At 37.2% G+C, this 20,063-nt stretch overlaps 1 protein-coding gene across 1 annotated transcript in view; it reads right to left on the bottom strand.

Moving 5' to 3' along the window:
• Positions 1-20,063, bottom strand: part of LOC150077823 (transcription factor E2F3-like) — a 72,124-nt gene that overhangs the window by 741 nt on the left and 51,320 nt on the right. Inside the window, exons 5-6 of the mRNA XM_090384373.1 lie at positions 17,976-18,128; positions 4,798-4,909 (exon numbers count right to left, since the gene is read on the bottom strand). Coding sequence (XP_090240499.1) covers positions 4,798-4,909; positions 17,976-18,128 — 265 coding nt within the window. The remainder of the gene's footprint in view (positions 1-4,797; positions 4,910-17,975; positions 18,129-20,063) is intronic.

Below are 20,063 nucleotides of genomic sequence, written 5' to 3'. Positions count from 1 at the left end.
AAATTAAGTACTGTAAACCTCTGATTAATGTGCAGTTATACATAATTTATTTTATGCCCTGTCATCCAATTTATGCAAGATTTAAAACGTATTTCTTTTGTAAATTAGGACTATCTTTAATTAAGCACATTTTAATACGACAGCTGATGCTCATAAAAATATTTACACAAGAAAGGGCAAAAACCATTCAACACTAAAAACAGCACTTATGGGAAGAATAGATAAAATAAAATAAATTTACACTAGTGATGGATGGGGGTGGGTAAAGTGTACATGTAAACAAAGATGTATATAGACCGACTCTAGGATTATGATTCATAAAGAAATTTAATGTCTGTCTTAACAATTTTACTATTTGCTTTATTTTAGTAGAATTTTTATCATGAGTGTAAATTACTAATGGTTTCAAATAATTCACTCATGTCATGAACTCTTCCATCAGACGGGTCGAGTCCCTCTTCAATCAGTGGCCCTACCTCTGCCTGTTTCTCACCACATTCTCCATTTCTTGAAAATCCTGTCATCCAGCTGTTCATTTTGTTTAACTATTGTTATCCATTTAGCTCTTGGGAAACTAGGCTTTCTTTTTCTTTCTACTTGCATGGCTCCTTTTATTATTTTCATACTGTTTGTTGTAAAATTTCCTACCTTGGTAATAGCCAAAGAGGAAATTTGACAAATTCTGACAACAACGCTCTGCAAATTGGATTGAGAAAAAGTGATCTATTGTTGTTATTTGGTTTTTTAGAAGCATTAGCAACTAAGGCCATATTGCTCCAGGAATATGCGGTGGTCATTCCCTGACCTTTCTGCACCCTCCGTATTTGTTGGTCACAGGCTCGAACCCCGGTCTAATCAAGAAGCATGTGCTATGCACTGCTGCTCCTGCCCACCTGGCTACGGAGGCAACTGAAGTTTAACGTTGACAAATGCAAAGTATTGCATATGTGTAGAAATAACCCCAGAGAAACGTGCCAACTGTGTGGTACTACACCTAAGGTGGTAGAAAATGAAAAAGACCTGGGAGTAATTGTGCAATCAGATATGAAGTTTTCTGAGCAATGCAGACAGGCTGCCAGGGCAGGTCATGGGGTTTTGTCAATGATATATAGGAATTTTGCTAGCAGGCAAAAGGAGGTGATTGTTCCTCTGTATAAGGCAATGGTCAGGCCATGCCTTGAGTACTGCGTACAGGTCTGGAGGCCTCATTTTAGGAGGGATGTAGATTTGCTTGAGCGTGTACAGAGAAGGGCAACAAGATTGGCGAGGGGAATGAAGGGATCCTCTTACCAAGAGAGGCTTAAGTTCTGCAAATTGCAGTGGCTGGAGACTAGGCACCTGCACAGTGATCTGAATGAGGTGTATAAGGCCTTGAATGGGTTGAGCACGCTGAATTCTAATGGGATCCTTCCACTTGTTCAGATTACGAACCTAAGGGGACATAAATTCAAATTAAGAAAAGACAGATGTAGAATAAAGTGTGGAAATTTGCCTTTAGCCAGCGGGTGGTTAATTGCTGGAACAAACTTCCATCTGTCGTTGTAGAAGTTGATAGGTTAAATAAATTTAAGGAGGAACTGGACAGGCATTTGGAGGGAATGGTGTGAATTTTTTTTGGCTGATGCTGCATAAGCTCATACACTTGCTTTCTTGCATCACATGCCACTACTACATCAGTACGCAAGGTCACGGAGGAGGGGAGAGTGGTTTATGGGTAGTTGCAAATGGTGATGCGGGAGAGGAAGAAAGAAGTCAGGAGAGGGGAGGGAAAAGCAGGAAGAGAGACAGTTGAGATGGGTGACTGCCGAGCTTGTGGACTATGAGAGGTTCAATGATTGGATGTATGCGGGTGACACTGATGTGTCACCAAGAATACGATCAACAAGGACCGTGGCACCCGCATACATCCAACCTTTGACCGCTCATAGTCCATGAGCTCACCAGCCACCTACGACAGCAGTCACCCATCTCAACCATCTCCCTTCCTGCTTCTCCTTCTCCCCTCCCTCTTCCTCGCCCGAGTCACCATTTGCAACTACCCATTTAGTTGAAAAAGGCTACATACAGTAGCCAAAAGCTTTTGTGTACGTTCTGTATTTGCTACAGATATATATGTTATCTCCTAAATATCTGTGCCTTGTGTCAGTTTTTTTTTTGTGTGTTACTGTGTTTACTCTTTCACTTACTAATTTAAGTTCTAACTTACTAAGTTCTTTTCACTTGGTCGGTGCAAGCAAGAAATCACTATGCACATAATTTTACTAAATTTATTAATCTTCAAGACCTTAGAAATTAAGCTACACGTTAATTCCATAAACACAAGACATCCATATCTGTTGTCTGATTACTGGTAAGATAATATGTGCAAAAAGCTTTCTCGATGCAATGAAGTATTTAAAGTGCTGTTTGTTTGGTATTAAGGTTTAGCTTACCCACGAACAAGACTCGCCAATAAACACTGTCACCATTCAAGCTTAGGGCTAAAACTATTTTATGATTTTACAATGGCTGTTCAATAAAAAATTATAATTTTTTTCCCTCACACCATACCTTTATTAATCATCCATATTTTGATGGTCCTTTTCAAAGTAGTTCCCATTTGATGAAATGCACTTCAACAATTCTGCTATTCTTCAAAAACATGGTGGAAGCCACTTTTTGACATGCAATGTCTTCTGATGACTGGAAATGTCTCTTTCCTCTCAGATTCTCCTTCACTTTGGAAATTAAAAAAAAAAAAAACAAGTAGATAAAAAAATAATTTTATGCTTCCCTCCTCACATAGGTAAATCAATCAATCCAGTTGACCTTTGAATTTATTCAAACCATCAGCCTCAACTACCCATGAAGTCAACCTGTTCCAGCCATCAACAACTTGCTGGCTAAAAGAAAACTTCCTACAATCTAGTCTAAACCCCTTTCCCTGTAATTTGAATTTATGCCCACAAGTTCTGCAATTCTCTATAACAGTGAAAATTCCATCTTCATTCATTTTACTAATCTCTCTCAGAGCCTTATAAAACTCAATAAGGTCACCTCTGAGGTGCCTGGTTGCCAAGGTCTGTAGCCCATATAATCAGTCTTTATTCATATGGTCGCCCTTTTGCCAATCTCAACCATGTGAGTTGCCCAAATTTGGACCCTTTCAAGAAGCTCAATGTCTTTTTTCAGATGAGGTGTCCACACTTGAACACAGTATTCCAAATGTGGTGATGCAATTGCCTTATACAGTGGGACTATGTCCCACTGTATAAGGTCATATCTCTACATTACCCTGTAGAGATATGACCTCCATATCTCTACAGGGTAATGTTCGATAAATCATCGAAAAAACATCACAGGGTTTTCCTCATTGCCTGTTTACACTGCTCAGAAAACTTCATATTTGTACGTACTATAACTCCCAGATTTCTTCCTCTACTGTTTTTAATTCAACCCCACCACGTGTAAATTATTTTAGGGTTGCTATTCCCCAAGTGTAAGACCTTGGGGAATAGCAGACCCAAGTGCTGCATTAAAATATAGCTGCCACTTTTTTGATCATTCTTGAAGCCTGTTCAAGTTATCCTGAAGGAGCTGCTTGGTACTGATCATTAACTATTCTACCAATTTCTACATTGTCTGCAAATTCTAACATCAAGACTGCTATCTCATCATTGATATCATTTATGAAAATCAGAAACAACAGTGGTCCAAGAACTGACCCCTGGGGGACCCTACTTCTGACTTTACACCAGTCTGAAGAATATCCATTAATCACAACCCTCTGCCTTCTGCTCTGCAGCCACCCAGCAATCCCTCTTATAATCTTTCCAGTAATCCTAACATATTCCAGCTTATACAGTAACCTCTTGTGAGGGACTGAGTCAAATGCCTTGCTAAATCCAAATAAACTATTGTCAAATTTTTTGCCTACATCCAGCTCATTAATAAATTTTCTGTTTATACTCCGGCACGACAACCAAGTCAGTAGAGTTTACAATAAATCGCCAATACAAATATTTATCGTATTTAGTAGTCACGGGCTTGAACCCCGGTCCACTCAAGGAACGCATGCTATGCATTCTTGCTCCTGACCACTGGGCTACATCAGGCCTTAGTAACTGTATCAAAATAACTTACTAAGTTAATTAAATTTTTAGTGGAATTTTTTAACCGAATATCTACGTTATAAACACGAACGTGTTTTATCTTTCACTGCTTTTAATAATAAATGACTGAGCCTTATACACTCAGTCCAATTTTATCCGACAATGGCCATCATCTACCATTTTTAATTTGATTGAACCATTGATTGAACCATTGATTCGTCTTTGATTGAACCATTTCGTTAGTTGTTGGATGTTGCTGTAGTCTAGTTGTTTCAGCAGTTCCACATGAATCTGATCAGGTCCACAGGCCTTGCCTGGCTTTGTTATTCGGATGGCATGTTCCACTTCAGATGTTAATATGTGGAGATTGTCTTCCTGTGTTTGTTGTTGCGTTTCTGCCGGTTTTCTGTTGGTGCCGAACAGATTGTATATATAGCTCTTCCAGGTGTCGAGTTTGGCTTGTTTGCTTAGTATAGGTTGATTGTTGTCCGTATATAAACTTGGGATAGGAGCCGGTTTGTAGATGTTTCCAGCTTCTTTAAGCATAAGAAGAAGAAGAAGATATTATATAGACAATGTCTTTTTCCACCTGCAACAGTAACAAAAATATATAAATACATAGATAAAAATATTATCCTATAGTATTGTTATTATGGGTTTATTTATTTTGAGTAATTTTTATATAAAATGAATGTCATTAACTTACATCACAGGGATCTGAAACCTCTAATCTAGTTTCTAAAGGAGCTCGGATAGCCATGACAGTCTGATCATTAAAGGAGTTTATGTGCCGTAAATCTCGATATGTTACATAGGCAAGCGTAAATGCAAGTTAAGGACAGTAAGCTGAAAGTAATTCATCCAAAAAATCTGCAACTTGAATAGAATAATAAAAAATGAAAGCTGAATATGCAATTCCAAACTTTATTTTTTAATAACAGTGTGCACATACACTTGCATGAATATGCACACAGAATGGTTCTTGTGATGTTTTTATTCACACTTAACTCCACTATATACTCAGTGGAATACAGTGTTTCTATATTCCCAATTCCTGTACTCAGTGGAAGACAATGGAAGTGAGGTCTGGTGATGTTAGTTGCAGTGATCACGATTATGGAAGTTTAATGGCCTCCTTGAAAATAGTCAGCCTCTTTGGGGGTGGGGATGGTGTATTTGATTTTATTTCTGTTGAAGTTCAAAGAGAGACTGGCTTGTAGAATGGTTAGCATTATGGGAGTTGACTGCAGTGGCATATCATCACTGAGCCTGTCTAACTGGTCTTTTGAATTCTTAAGAGTAACAATGTTGAGATGGGGAGAATTTGTGTGAGGATAGATATCAGCCTGGTCACCACAGCTCACCCTAAGTGGGATTTTCCACTGATTGTAGGTTAAACTTGGAGACATTTGTTTGGTTTAACATTATTGATGAACAAAAAGCTTGGAGCTGCTGGGGTTGAAAAAAGAGCATGAAAAAAAAAAAAAAAAAAAGGTAGTCATCTATCTTCTTATCTTGCAAAAGTTGTTTAACTTCAGTTTTTACTTATCCCTTGTCTGCTTTGTTTCCATGTAGGGAAGGATCACTATAAAGGCCCTGGCACACATTCACCTTAAACAAGTTGTCCTTTCTATTATGGAATCATGTTATTATGTTCCGTGCTGAGATGTAAGAGTTCCAAAGACGGATTCCCTCTAATTTATAGGTTCAAGATGTTTTTTTTTTTATATATATATATATACTAAGATGCACCAGCATGCTAAGAAACATTGGTTATTTGCATGGGATTGGGGCAAACTGGAGGCCTTTGCTTAGAATGGTGAGTTTGTCTTCGGATAATCTCCAGTTTGAGAAAGATCAGTTCAATTATATGGGGGGGGGAGAATGGCTGTGGAAAGTTGGAAGTACTAATTTGGTAAGTCTCCTGGGGGGGGGGTGAAATGAGGCCATCAATTTTCCGCATAGCTTGTCTAAGTGTGATCAATGATATTTTCTGGCCTGGATCATCTTGTGGGAATGCCAGCCACGGGGAGTAAGAGTAGATATTAAGAAAGATGTCCATCCTTGTTGGAGGTGGCAACAGTTATGAGGTAGTGGTGAATGCTAATGGCCAAATGGAAAGGGCTATTTTCCATTTTGGATAACTGTGTTCTGACCATACTTGTTCTGCCAGAATTTGTTTAAGGGCACACTGAGTTACATACATATTCAAGAAAAAAAAAAGATAAATATACATAGATATGTAAGGCAATTAAGGCTGAAAGGGGAAGTAGCATTCTAGGCTAAAGAATAATATTTTCCTCTCCTTCTTTCTTAAGAAGGAGGAAAACATAAAATGTAAATGTCTAGAAATAGACATTTATATTTTATAAAAATAGTATCAATTTTTCTTTTTCTTTCTTTGCAATATTTTGTTTATATAATTCAAGGCTCAATTTACAAAGAATTGAAAGCATTTTCCATTGGTTTACATCATATATTTTTTTTTTCACAGCATCCCAGTATGTAATGGTGTGTGCTATGCACAAACACTGTACTCTTTCAGTAAACAAATTTGCAATATCCCCACTTGATATTTACTGTGTATCTATACTTTATACAGTAAATTCAGTTCTGCTTAACATATTTTAGAGATGGTGCTGATAAGGCAGGAGTAGCCCAATTCTTTCAAAATCATTCACACACTTTGCAAAATCACCAGCATTTGTCACACATAATTCATGAGTTTGTCATTACCAACAAGAATGAAAAATAGTAAGCTCTTCTGAATGAAAATCAGAGCCCAGATGGGCAATTGATCATAGCAAACACCAAATACAGTCCATTCCGATTATTTGGGACACATCAGGACTAGTGCATTTCGGCCTGATTAAGCGGCTGCCCCAATTATCCAAAGTTTCACGTAAATAGTTAAAAATACAATGTACCCACCTTTACAATTGGTTCACTGTACAATACAATCAAATGACGTTACGATGGAGTCACAATAGTAAAGTACTGTCCACCATATGATGTGCAGTAAGCACCAGTCATTGTGATTGTTTGTGAATTGAATTTTAATTCTATTAAACAGCAATTCTAATTAGCGAAAATAGGAGAAATATCATCCACAGGCTATAAAAGCAAAGCTATATACCCTTTACCCTACAAATTTACCCTTTATTACCTTACCAATTAAAAAATTAAATGATACGTGATAATCGGAATAATTAATACGTATTGTAATATGTACATACGAACTAGTTGACATTTCTGTTCACTGACATTTGTGGGTGGGGGTTAAAATTTAAAACAGCAAAAAGATAAGCAATCAATAACAAAGAACGTGGCAAACACACAAATTGCAAGTAACACAAAACGCACAAGTGAGAATGGAGTAACAAGTTACAAAGCTTAAAAAATAGGAATGAGGAGATCTGAAAATTAATTTTTTTATATGATTGAAAATTTCATGGAAGTGTAAACACATTTCATCATAATAACCCACAGAATTCCAGCTGTTGGCATTATTGCAAATTCAGTAAGATCAAGTTTACTGTCCATTTATGATAGATTGCACTAACAAAAAAGCCAAATAAACAGGTGACTCCTAATTGTTTTTATTGTTTTTTATGGTTGTGACCTCCAGAATTTCATCCGAACCACGTGGTACCGTCGGAGACAATGTAGGATAATCTCCAGTGCTGCGGTCTCCTGCTCAGATTAAACAGCATGCTGTCCCAATTAAGCGAAGTAAACCCTGGCTATTTTCTCAATTGGTTTCTGTTTTTTAAGATTTGCCCCAAATAAACGGCTGCCCCGAATAACCGGAATCCACTGTACAATAGAAACTCAATTACCTAGATTAAACAGGAACGCAAGGTGTCTGGATAATGAAAAATACATATAATCAAATAAAGGAAAAAAATCATTTTACGTGTAATTTTAATACATATAATGTATTTTATTTAAAAAAATATTCAAACTACATAATAAAATAAATAATTATGTAATAGTAACACATAATTAAAGAAAATTATTTATTTTTAAACAAAAATTGTTTTAGACAAAAAGTTGTCTTGTCACATTCTTTTTGTCTTTTGAACCACTTCACAGCTGTTGTTGTTGTTATTTGGTTTTTAGGAGCATAAGCAACTAAGGCCATATTGCTCCGGGGATATGCGGTGGTCACTTCCTGACCTTTCCGCAACCTCTGTATTTGGTGGTCACGGGCTCGAACCCCGGTCTGATCAAGAAGCGTGTGCTACTCACTGCTGCTCCTGCCCACGGAAGTGCCTACTTCACAGCAATCTCTAAACATTGAAAAGCTTCAGAATATGAAGGGCCAATACTTTCCTCCTCAGCTTCTTGGTCTTGTTCCTCTATTTCTATGTTCAACAAAGACTCAAGTCATCCTTCAAAATTTGGAATCCAGGATTGTCAAAATCACAATTTAACCATGCACTGACATCTTTTTCATTGCATTCTCTGAATACAGAAATTTCAAATACAGAATTCAAAATTTCTGTATTCAGAAATTTCAGATTTCTATATTAGGGAATTCATTGCATTCTCTGAATACAGAAATTTTAATGTTTTCATGACTTCTTTTATAATGTTTTCATTTGTGTTACTGTTATCAGAACTTTTAAAGATTTTGTTCCATGATTTTTTCAATGTTGACTCACCTACAGAATTTCAACCTTCCACTAACATGTAGCAACATATCCTTTGATTCAATTTTTTTAAAAGAAACTTATAACAGAATCCTCATAATTATCATCAGGTAATAAGAGCCACTGAAGGAGTTGCTTTCAATACAGGTGTTTTAGTGTTTTCATTACACAATGATCCATCAGTTGTATTACAGATGTAACATTGGTGGAAGAAATTTAACAATAACCATTTTGTCAATCTGGTTTAAGCATTCTATTGATGAATGTGAAGATGCATCATCAAGTAATAATAATATTTTAATTTCTTTATCGATTTTTTCGATTTAGTCGATTTTTGATATTCTTTCACTCCGAAATAAACTTTTATTTTTTATATACAGGATGTCTCAAAAATACACGGCATAACTTCAGGAACAAGTTCCTCATATGTAGACAATAAAAATATTTTATATCAACATAGTTCTGGAAATGCTTGGTTCCCGAATGTGATGTGCAGGTGAGTCAGTACCTTCATCACAAGGTACTGACAGAATCTGGTGGTTTTCCATTCCGACCATGTACTCAAATCAGGAGCAAGCGGATATGCACTTTATGTACGGTTTGGCGGATGGCAATGTTCTGGGGGCTTGTCATTTGTACCACAAAAGGTTCCCAGAACAAAGATGTCCAGACAGGAAAATGTTTGAAAGTATCCATCGCCGCCTTTGTGAACATGGAGCCTTTACACCTCGTGCTGCCGACAGAGGACGATCAAGATCTACGACCCCTGAAGTGGAGGAGATTTTGGATGTTGTGCATGCCACTCCTGGAATCAGCACACGCAGAATAGCAATGCAACTGGCTGTTCAACGTTCGACTATTTGGAGAGTGTTGCAAGAACGCCAACTGTATCCTTACCATCTGCATTGGGTACAGGCCTTGTCACCAGCAGATTACCCTGTGCTTACCCTCCACGCTCACCTGATTTAAACCCACTAGATTTCTTCTTGTGGGGCCATTTAAAGTCATTGGTGTATTCAACTCTGGTAGCTGATGTGGAAACTCTCCGCAATCTAATTGTGGCAGGTTGTGAGACAATACAAAACATGTCAGGAATCTGGCATCGTCTTCACGAGTCCATGAAACATCGATTTGAGGCCTGTATTCAGGCAGAAGGTGGACATTTTGAATAATTATTATAAGGTGATGTGAACAGTTACGTGTCACAGACAAACCTTCAAAACTCGGAAACCAAGTATTTCCGGAACTATGTTGATATAAAATATTTTTATTGTCTACATATGAGGAACTCATTCCTGAAGTTATGACGTGCATTTTTGAGACACCCTGTATATATATATATATATATACACCATTGTTTGAAAATTTCTCACCATTCATCCATGCTTTTTTTTTTTTTTTTTTTTTTTTTTTTTGTTGATCATATATAACTTGGAGACTTTTTACATTTTTGAAACATCTAGTATTTTTTAACTTCCCAAGAAGAAACAACTGCAATCATTGTCTACCAGTTGAACTGGCACAAACCAATGTGATTATATGTTCTTCTTTGCCTGTTTTGTACCCTGGTTCAGTACTCTGATGGCATGAGGCTAATGATCTGCTGGGGAGATCATATACCACTCATCAGCAGTATAAACGAAGTTTTCATTGTATCCTCCTTGCTCTATAAACAATGCCACTGTTTCTGTAAAAGCTGAAGATATGTTGGCAGAAAGTTTTCCCTCATGAACTTCAAGTTCTCTAATACCATGTCACGCTTTAAACTTTCTGAGCCAACTGGAACTTGCTTTGAAGTTCGGATCTCCATTTAATTTTGTATTAAAAAATATCACTTTGTCACATAATGAAGGATTGTCCAGAAGACAGACTTGGCTGTCCAGAAGAATAAGCATTTTGAATAAACCACATGTAGATAGCCTCTTCAACTGCTTCATTTCAAGCTTTCCTCATTACTTTACATGCTAAATTGCCATCCTTGTTCATCAGATGATTAGAGAATTTCATAATGCTTTCACTATTTTTCTTTATGTCCGAAATTGTTAACATACCAGCTCCATACTTCCTAGTCAAAAAAAAAATCCTAATTCATCCTTTTCAAGGCCTCAATTATTGCTATTTTATCTTTTAATGTTAGCTCAGCATGTTTCTTTTTGGCAACATATCGGTATTAAACTTTTTTTTTAATAAATTGCATCAAAAAATCCCCACTCGCGAAACAGACACATGCATTGGCTAGCCGTGCTGAAGAAACTAGTGTATTTCTGAATGCCGAATTGCTACATGCCATGCTGGTGCTTGTACACTTACTACCTACTATTTCACTGTGCATTACGCAACATTGCACAATAAAGTACTGGATGTACCATTAACTATACTGACAAGTAGGAACATTATTTGTCTGCATACTATCTCCTAAGCATTATACCACTGCAAACCAGTTATACAATAAAATGAATAAAAAGAACACTCCATACTATTAAATATATTTAGTGCAGGATACAAAATGCCTAGCTGTTGTATTATTATGCTTGCATTAAAGTAACCATTTTAATTCTTATATAAAGTTTCAGTTCAATTTCATTAATAAATAAATTTCTGTTTATACTTCAGCATAATCACAAATCATCATCATCATCCATTTTCAATCCACTGCAGGATGATGGCCTCTCCAGCAACTTTCCAGTTCCTTCTGTTTTGTGCAATGGCCATCCATTTACTACCCACAAACTCATGAATTTCATCTATCCATCTCAGTCGGTCTTCCAGGTTTTCTTCTAGCCCCTTTTGGGTACCATTCTGTTATTTTCTTAGTCTGTCTGTCTGTCATGTCTTCGAGCTATGTGTCCTGCCCAAGACCATTTTAGTTCTTTAGTTTTGATAAGAATGTCCTTTACTTGAGTTTGCTGCCTAATCCATGTGTTTCTCTTCTTATCTAACAGTCTGATTCCCAATATAATTCGTTCCATTCTTCGCTGTGTAGTTCTCAGCTTCTCTTCCATTCTTTTGGTGAGTGCCCAAGCTTCACTTCCATAAGTCATGGTGGAGAGTATACATTGGTTCATTACTTTATGTTTCAGACAAACTGGGATATTGCTCCACAGTATGTGACTATATTTCCTGAATGCTATCCACCTAAAACTTATTCTCTTGACTTCCAGCCATTTATCATTATTACAGCTAATGACTTGTCCCAGATCAGGGGTTATTAACTTCTTAGTTCCACAGACCGCTTCTCAGAATAATGTTTTTAAATGCATAAAATAAAATTACAAAAAAAAACAGTTTAATGAAATAGTTACCACAATTAAAAAAAAAACATTATACAGTAATATAAAAAAAAAAAAAAAGTAAAGCGCAGCCATTATCAACCCACTGCAGGATGGAAGCCTCCTCAACAATTCATGTTGAGGGAAATGGACCATAATCTGCCACGCTGGTCCAGTGCGGGTTGGCAGATCGACCGTATTCAGCAGTCAGGGGCTTGAACCCCGGTCTACTCAAAGAGCGTGTGCTACTGCACTCCCGCTCCTGCCCACTCGGCTACGGAGGCCATATACAGTAATATATGTGTTTCTTTCTTAATAATAATACAATACATTTAAAATATAGGAAAGTTGAAGTTAAATTTTATTTTTTAAGGACATATCAGTGTGAAGACTATTGTTTATCTTGAATAAGAACATTAAACTGTGGTGTGGTATTTTACAAGGCAACATGCATGTCATGTTGGACATCTAATCGATTTCGATTTTTTTTGTTTTCATTGTTACAAGTGCTGAAAATCCCGATTCGCACAGATATATTGTTGCAAATGGTATCAAAGCTTCCATAGCTCGCTTTACAAGACGAGGATAGGCTTCTCTCGGGGAACACCAGAATTCTCCAAGGCTTTTTGAGATAAACTCCAATTGTAGTAAGTTTTTTGACCTAAGATCAATGAGTTCATCTCTGGTTAAGTCAACATCTTCGATACAGTTTATATCAGAAAGAAAAGGATTTCGGATCCATGGTTCAATTTTCATGCCATCAAGATAGAAATAACTTTTAAAAGAGTTCTGTAATGTTTCCAAGTGTTCGCAGATATCTCTTTTCAAAAAAATTGAGAGAGAAGTTTGCATTTCAACTACATCTTGGTAAAGCACTTCCTGCAATAGTGGAAAGTTTGCAAGAATGTCGGTCTCTACTCTCTTCTTCCATATTGGTAACTTAGCCAAGAAAGCTTGTAATATTTCAGTTGCATCCATAATGGTGACTTCATGACCTTGAATGGAAAGATTTATCTCATTCATATGGTGAAAAATATCTGCCAGGTAAGCCAACCCATGGATAAAATCCTTCCTTTCAAAATGTTCCAAGAGTGGGTTTTCTCTTTCTTCCAGAAAAAGTGAAACTTCTGCCCTTAGTTCGAACAAGCGCTTCAAGACTTCTCCTCTTGAAAGCCAGCGCACTTCTGTGTGCTAGAGAAGCACTTCATATTCTGCTCCCATTTCTTGACAAAATCTTTTAAAAATACGATGATTCAGAGAACTTCTTTTGATAAAGTTGATAACTTTTATGGCTGTTGACAATACTTCTTTCAGGGTTGTTGGAAGAGTCTTTGCTGTCAGTGCATGTCTGCATAAAAAGCAATGAGTGACGACTTGAGGAGCTTCTTTTTTCACTAAAGTAGCAAAACCAGATGTATTACCAAGCATCGCAGGAGCTCCATCAGTGCAAAGAGAATGAAGTTTCCCTTTCCATTCAAAGTTTTGTTTGTAAAAAAAAACTTTTTACCATTTCGAAAACGTCGACGGCCTTTGTAGTTTTCGAAAGAGACTCACAAAATAAGAATTCTTCTTTGATGGCGTCGGCATGCACATAGCGAACAAAAACAAGGAGCTGGATACATTGAGAAATATCTGTAGTTTCATCCAATTGCATACTGAAGGGGAATGGCAAGGCTGCCATTTCCTCGATGACCTGCTTCAAAATATTAAAAGACATATCAACTATTCTGTATTACATCATTTGACAAGGGAACAGCTTCCAGTTTTTTTCTGTGTTCCAGTCCACAGACCAATTCGATCATTTCCAGTGCACATGGCTTAACTAAAGTCTCGTCTCTCCAATAGTGTGGGGCTTCTTTTGCTTGGCAATCCAGTAAGCAAATTTATAGGATGCTTCAAGAAAAGGTTTTCGTGAAATGGCAAATCCAAGTTTTGGAAGTGTCCCTGCTTTTTCGAATTGAGATTTTTTTGCACGAAAAAAACCAGCATCTTTAGATGCATTTTCAGCATGGACAGACTTGAGATGGTCTTTCAGTTTTGCTGGCTTCATACTTCCATTCGCAAGAATTTTTCCGCACAAAAAACACTGCGGTATTTGAGTCCCGTCAAGTTCATTAATGCAAGTGAAACCAAATAATACATAGTTTTCATCATACTTCCTTTTCTTCGACATTTCAACATAAATTTGGTCTGTAACAAATGTTAAATAATTAATGCAATATTAACAACTAATAAAGACATATACGAAGGCTGTATGCATCTAAAGACACACGGTGGGCATGCATACAGCAGCACATAGCAGGTGCCTATAGTAGAACAGGGGCCTCCACCGTTGGACCGGTATACATGCACATAACAGCGAAAAGGTTAAATTACACACTTCAACTGTTATCTAAACCATAGGACATGTTTGAACATACCTGGTTTACACTTGTAGCCAAGCGTGTCTATTCATGTTAAAAGTGGCCTATTAGGCACTGATTTGCCAGATAGTTTGCCGGATGTGTCGCACGATAGTCTGTCCACAGCAGGACTGCAATCAAGTGCGATCTAGCGGCAGGTCTAATAACTGCCGTAATTTCAAAGTAACAATGAGCGTAAGCGATTTTTCAAGATATGCAATAACTATAATGTGATATCAAAATATCTGTTATTTCTATTGGTGACTACAGATACAGTTAATACAATTGTAATTTATTACTTACATTCATAAGTGAAGGAAATTAATGAGTTGATTTTTTTCCCATCCAAGCTCACGGACCCCTTGGGAGTCTGTGGACTCCTGGTTAAGAAACCCTGCCCCAGATAAATATATGACTCCACCTTTTCAATTACTGCTCCTTCAATAATTATCCCTTTCTGTGGCATACTTGTTCATCATTACTTTTGTTTTAGCCATATTCATGTTTAGTCCAAAATCCTTACTAACTGTGCATAACTGATTAAGATTGTCCTCTAATTCTTTGGGATCGTGGCTTATGACCACAATATCATCTGCAAATCGTTAATGGTTTAGGTACTCTCCATTCACATTGATTCCTTTCTGCGACCAGTCTGATCTTCTGAAAGTTTCCTCAAGGGCAGCAGTAAACAACTTTGGAGATATTGTGTCTCCTTGTTGAACTCCTATCTCAATTTTAAATTTGCTACTGTCTTTGTCTAGTTTAATAAAGGAGGTAGAGTTCTCATATATTTTCTTCAAAATCATAATATATGGTGTATCTATGCCTTGTCTTTCCAGTGCCCGAAACAATGCCTTTTCATAATCCACAAATGCCAGGCATAATGGTGTTTTATATTCATTTGCTTTTTCCATTAGCTGTGATGTTATGTGAAGGTGATCCATAGTCGAGAATCCTGTCCTAAAGCCAGCTTGCTCTTTTGGTTGATTCTCATCAAGTATTTTTTCTAATCTGTTAGTAATGACCCTTGTGAACAACTTGTAGATGTGGGATAACAAGCTAATTGGTCTATAGTTTCCAATTTCTGATTTATCTCCTTGCTTATGCAGCAAAACTACGATTGCATTATTCCACTCCTTAGGCATCACACCTTTTCTAATGCATTTTGTGAAGAGCCTTGCCAGTTTCTGTGTCAGGTCTCTTCCTCCCAATTTTAATAACTCTACAGTAACTTCATCTTCCCCCGGGGCTTTCTGGTTCTTCATTTTCTTCAACGCATGTTCTACCTCATCAGGAAGGATATCTGGTATGTCGTATGTGTTACTAATTTGTGATCCATCTTCCTCATTGCTGGCATCAATCACTCGCTCCTTGTATAATTCTCTACAGTAGTCTTCTGCTATTTGAATTATGCCTTCTCTGCTATTTATAAGTACACCATCACTATTCTTCAGTTTCAGCATCATTTGTCTTTCTGTATTACTGCTCATGGCTGCTATTTAAATCCTTTGTTTTCCCTTAATGCTTGTTCTACTTTTCTTGTGTTAAACCTTATGTCCTCTCTGAGTCTCTTTCTAATGGCTTTGCACAACTCAGTAAACTCAATTTTATCCTTGTCAGTGTTTACCTTGCTCTTCAATTGTCGTCTTCTGTTCATCGTGATAAGTGTTTCTTGACTAATTTTTTCTTCTTTGGATTTCTTTTTACCTATAGATTTCTTGGGCTTTATTGCTTTCAGAAAGTTGTAGTATTCCTCGTCGACATCTTGGTCCTGAACAGTCTGCAGAAACTCAAACCTGTTCTTAAGTTCCAGTACATATTGCTTTTTCTCCTCTTCTGTTATCTCAAAGACCGTATTATTTACTCGAGTCAGTTTTTTCCTTTCTTTTCTCACATCTGTATCAAGTGTGCATCTTACCATTCTGTGAATACTTCCAACATTTACCTTATTCCGGAGAATAACATCATTCACGATATTTTCTGTTAGTGAGGACGATGTCAATTTTATTAGTTGTTAATCCATTTGGGATTTTCCATGTCCTCTTTCTGTTCATCCTTTTCTTGAAAAAAGTGTTCATTATTGACAGTCCTGGAGATTCTGCAAATTCCACTGGTCTTTCACCTCTTTCATTTCTTTCACCAATTCCAAAATTTCCTATAGTTCCCATTTCTGCACTGTTTTGTCTATTTCCAACCTTAGCATTGAAGTCCCCCATAATAATAGTGTAGTGGGTTTTCTGTTCATCTAGAAGACTCTCAATTTTGGTGTACATTTCTTCAACCTCTTCATCCTCATGGCTTGATGTTGGTGCATAAATCATTATAACCTTTAGCTTGTACCTCTTAGAAATCTTGAGTATTAGTCTTGACACCCTTGGTGATGTACTTTTGAATTCCAAAATGATGTTTTTTATATCTTTATGGATCAGAAAGCCAACTCCATCTTCACTCCTTTCACTATTTCCATTGGTGTACAGCAGATTTTCACTTGATAAACCTAAGTGATTCATTTCTTCTTCTTGTTTCACCCAAACCAATGATATTCCAATTCACATTTTCTAATTTCTTTTCCAGCTCTAATATCCTGCCTTAACCGATGAGTGATCTTACGTTGTAACAGGCAAAGTCCAGTTTCAGTGAATGGCAGCCTGGTCATACCCAGAGATGCTTAGTACCCTCTGCTTCCACTCTGATCCTCTAGCTGCCATATGAGGGGGAGTGAAAACCACCGGGGACTGAGGGCCATTTGTTTCATCGTGCTGTCATGTGCTGGAGGGTTTGGTCTTTTCCTCTTCACACTGACCAGGCATCTTGAAGAGAACCACTCTACACGTTCGTTGCCACCTAAGTGATGTAACAGGGTTTACCATCGAGAAGGTGTGCACGAGTGGATTTTAGGAAGGCAGGCCAACCGGACTTCTCCTAAATCTTCTGAAATAGAAAGATACTGTATCCATCAGTGTTTTAGACTGAGTGTCTGATAACACACAGAATGCCTGTTCCCCTCTAACCACAAATCAGAGGAAGTTAAAACTAATCAGTTTGACAAAAATATTCATTAACATATATTTGGCAGTCATGCAGGCTTGAATCAAAGTCAACATAAATGTGTTTACTCCTGCACAACTACATCAAGTCTAAACTATAGTGCCAACTAAGAAAATCATTTATCTGCATACTATGAACTTCGCCAAATAACTATGAAAATCTTTTGATGTTAATAAAATTGTAGGCTAAGAAGCAGTTTTTCCTACTCAAAAATTCATTTCCAAGTGACCATCATGTTTTGTTGTTTATATGGGGTGAGGTGCAGAGTTGCCTCAAACTGACATTAGACTACTTAGATAAGTAAAAGATAAATGTTTATAAAATGCATGTTTTAAATTCAGTTGGGCTGTTTCAGGCTAAAAAACAAAGGGAAAAGTCCCCTTTAACTCAAAGTTTTGCCAAGCAAAACTTTGAGCTAAAGGGGATTTTTTAAAATAAAATTTAAATTAGTAAAAATTAACAAAATTAAACTGTAAACAAATTATTTTCAAAAACTGAATCAAAGGATATTTCCTCTTTTCTTCATTTTCAGTCAGCAATTTTATTTGCAGATGTGCACTGCGAATAAGATCATCAAGTTCATTTTCTTTCATATCCATGTAACTAATTTCCCTTTGCAGCCTTTCTTGGGAAGAGGTAAGATTAGCATCTAAGTCTCCTCCTCTGCAGCAAAATATAAAAACCACAAAAACAACATTTAAAGAAGATTGATAAGTTTTCAAAAATGTTAGTATTAGTAATAGCAAATGATGCAAGAAAACAAGCTTATATGGCATCAGAAAAAAAAAAAAAAAAAAAAAAAATGGTATGCACACCATATCCAAGATTTGTTAATTTGTTCTGAAATTAACAATTACTCAGTATTGGCACATTGATTGAATGCTGTGCAGTAAAGTTTGGTGTTTGTTTATAGGCATGACACAATTTTATTTGTTTATTGCTTATGTTGATGTTAGTTTACGTACATAAATAAAACTTGTTATAAAATTAAGATTTATTCTGATTTACAGCTCAGCACAAAAGCAAGTAGTCACTTTTAGCAATCAGTTCCAGGCTTATAATTTTCAACCATTATATTATTATATTACAAATTTACGAAATGCTGGGGATGTTGGAATATTGATTTTTTTTCAACATTCCGAAAACTACAGCACATTTCACAAGTTCCCTCACATTTAGGTGCAGCAAACTTGTTAAATCTACAAGGAAAAGATACAAGTACACAGCACACAGACCTTAGACAGGAAGTCAAAGCAAGTACACAGACCTTAGACAGGAAGTCAAAGAGATGTGGCATATTGAACAAGTAACGACCATCGCAATCACCACTAAATGACAGCAGACGAACCTACATAAGAACATAGCAACAGGCCATCCAGAGAACACCTACAAAAAACTCCAGGAAGCTGTGATCCTGAATACTTGTAGGATAGTCAGACAGTTTCTCAATCAATAATAATAGCTGGACATAAATGCCCCATGCACCTAGTACTATTACTCACCATGGGATGTAAAAAAAAACTCATAAGGAGAAGAAGAAATAATAATATGTTTAAGGATAGAGGGCATGGACAGATGAGGTGTTCAGTTTTTTTGCTAGCTTATATATGCCACTAGAATTAGTAGAGAAACAAGTGAGTAGCTTGTTTTTTTTTTTGTTTTTTTTTTGGTTTTTAGAAGCATTAGCAACTGAGTCCATATTGCTCCGGGGATATGCGGTGGTCATTCCCTGACCTCTCTGCATCCTCCGTATTTGGTGGTCACGGGTTCGAACCCCGGTCTAATCAAGAAGCATATGCTATGCACTGCTGCGTGTGATTGCAACAACAGTTGGGAAACTGCATTTCTATTCCAAATCAAAACATGTGGTGAAAGTTTTTAAGATATTATTTGAAATTGAAATCAACATTGCAAGAGCAAAAAAAAGTAAGCAGAAGAGATATTTAAACTTGATAAACTACCAGCAGCGGATAATCATTTATTTTTACATTTTAGATAAAGAAATTACATATACAGGGTGATTCACTACCAGTGCGACAAACTTGCAGGAGGTGTAGGGGGCACAAAGACGAATCGGAATCACATAGCATTGCAGGGTCCGAAATGCCTTCATCATGCAGTAGAGGATGTTGAACGGGAGGTCACGTGAACAGCGATCCCACTGGAAGTCAGCATTTGCGAACCGGTTCCTGAGGCAGTAGGATGGACGAGTATTCAAACGTTGAACTGTCCGACATGCACCTCGCGTATGGAGCTGCGGACTGTAATGGGCGCGCCGCTCTGCACTTGTACTAGGAACGTTTCCCACACAGGTGTGCTCCTCATCATACGATTTTCACACGTGTGCACAGAAGGTTACATGAGACTGGTTGTTTCACGAGAGGTACCATGAATCGAGAGCAAACAACGAGGACGCCAGACAATGAGGAGAATGTCCTACGTCTTGCAGAAGGCAATCCAAGTACGAGTACTCGAGTGATAGGCCAACAATTGGGTATTTCCCAATCCACTGTATGGAGGATACTGTCAACAAACTAAATGAGTTCATACCATCTGCAACGCGTCCAATCATTGGAGCCTGCGGATTATTCACTCCGG

The sequence above is a fragment of the Mastigoproctus giganteus genome, chromosome 11 (assembly GCF_048544385.1).
Source record: "Mastigoproctus giganteus isolate SK-2022 chromosome 11, ASM4854438v1, whole genome shotgun sequence".
NCBI classification, from domain to species: Eukaryota; Metazoa; Arthropoda; class Arachnida; order Uropygi; family Thelyphonidae; genus Mastigoproctus; species Mastigoproctus giganteus.
Note: the sequence above shows the minus strand (reverse complement) of the source record. Positions and strands in the feature narration are given on the sequence as shown.